This window comes from Crocuta crocuta, unplaced genomic scaffold (assembly GCF_008692635.1).
Source record: "Crocuta crocuta isolate KB4526 unplaced genomic scaffold, BGI_CrCroc_1.0 scaffold127, whole genome shotgun sequence".
NCBI lineage: Eukaryota > Metazoa > Chordata > Mammalia > Carnivora > Hyaenidae > Crocuta > Crocuta crocuta.
The window spans coordinates 3,826,140-3,827,674 of record NW_027532008.1 but is presented as its reverse complement, the minus strand read 5'-3'; the positions used below and the strand labels follow the sequence as shown (position 1 = coordinate 3,827,674).

At 68.3% G+C, this 1,535-nt stretch overlaps 1 protein-coding gene across 2 annotated transcripts in view; it reads left to right on the top strand.

Moving 5' to 3' along the window:
* Positions 1-1,535, top strand: part of SELENON (selenoprotein N) — a 23,297-nt gene that overhangs the window by 12,696 nt on the left and 9,066 nt on the right. For both annotated transcript variants that reach the window (XM_077775493.1, XM_077775494.1), the window contains one exon: positions 1,273-1,485. In XM_077775493.1, the coding sequence (XP_077631619.1) occupies positions 1,273-1,485 (213 nt within the window). The remainder of the gene's footprint in view (positions 1-1,272; positions 1,486-1,535) is intronic.

The window sequence follows — 1,535 nt, the reverse complement described above, 5'->3', positions numbered from 1 at the left end:
GGGGGGGGGGGGGGAGGCAGCCAAGGGGACAGTCCAATAAGTGGTCGGAAACACGGGTTTGATCTTCCGCAGAAGATCCAGGTGGGCAAGGTTGGCAACCCAGGTGGTTGAAGCTGTCCGCGTGGGTGAGCCCCCCGCAGAGCAGCGAGGGCGGGGTAGGACTGGCAGGGTGCCGGGCCCAGCTGCTCTTACAGGGAGGATGGGGCAGGAGCAGTGCCTCACTGCTCCCCTGCAGGGGTGGCTGGCCCGTGGGCAGGACGCAGCAGCAGGCAGCCCGGCCTGGCCCCGCACAGCAGGCCCTGCTTAGAGGGACCCTGCTCGGTCCCCTTGGGGATGGCTCTGAGAACCCCCCCCTCCCCCCTCCCAGTGAGCCTAGCCCCCTACCACTGCGGAGGCGCGGAAGGGAGAGGGAGCCTGCTGCTGTCGAAGACCTGGCAGCTCCCTGGTGGCCGAGCGGCCCCGGAGGTGCCAGGCACTTGCTGTCCTGGTGGCCAGGGCCTCCACATGACTCCTGTCTGGAGCGCAGAAGGGCGGGGAGGGGCTACGGAAGGTGCAGGTTTTACCAGAGGACACGCTCCAGGCCCTGCCTCAGTGTTCCAGATGTGCAGTCAGGCCTGGATGACGCTCGTCCTGTCCTGCGCAGCAGTTTGCCAGACGGAGAGGGTGCCTTACTGAAGTGACGGGAAACGGCCGAGGGACCCCGGGCATGCCAGGTGCCCAGCCAGCGGGTGCTGGCTACCCGGGAAGCGGGCACTCCCTGGGGACTGCCTTCCTTCCCCTTCTCTGGGGTCCCATCCTGCTCTTTACCCCAGAGGTTTCCCCCAAGGTGGTTACCGCCATTCTCAGACGGCCCTCTGCCCCCCAGCAGGGGACGTTACCCCGGGGAGGAGACCTGGAGAGAGGACGGGGAGGGAGAAAGCAAGGCTGGCAGAGGGGACGGCAGGCAGGGGCAGTCAGGGCCACCAGCTGGCACAAAGGAGGGAGGCAGGACCATGTGCCTGTGAGGCCTGGGGCGGGCACTGTGTGACAGAGGCAGGCAGAACACCTGCGCAGAGCACCCCTGTCCCAGCCCCGGGCGGCCCTTCCGGCTAGGGCCTGGACTTGGCCTGAGCAGGCCACGGGGGTGCTGCTTCCTGGGCTGGGGGCGGGGGGCGGGGGGGAGGGTTGGTGAGGTGGGCCTCGGCTGCAGGGAGACCTCCGCGCACCCACGGAACGGGGACCCGCACATCCTGGCTGTCCATGCCCCAGAGCTTCGGCTTCCCGCTGCCCCAGGTCTCCCGCCTGGCCCTGTCCGGCCTCCGCAACTGGACCGCTGCGGCTTTGCCGAGCGCAGTGTTTGCTGCCCGACACTTCCGGCCCTTCCTTCCTCCTCGGGGCCACGTGGAGCTGGGGGAGCCATGGTGGATCATCCCCAGTGAGCTGAGCGTCTTCACTGGCTATTTATCTAACAACCGCTTCTACCCACCACCGCCCAAGGGCAAAGAGGTGAGGGCTGCCCTGGGGACCCTGGGGCCCTCCTCCCAGCCCAGCCCACC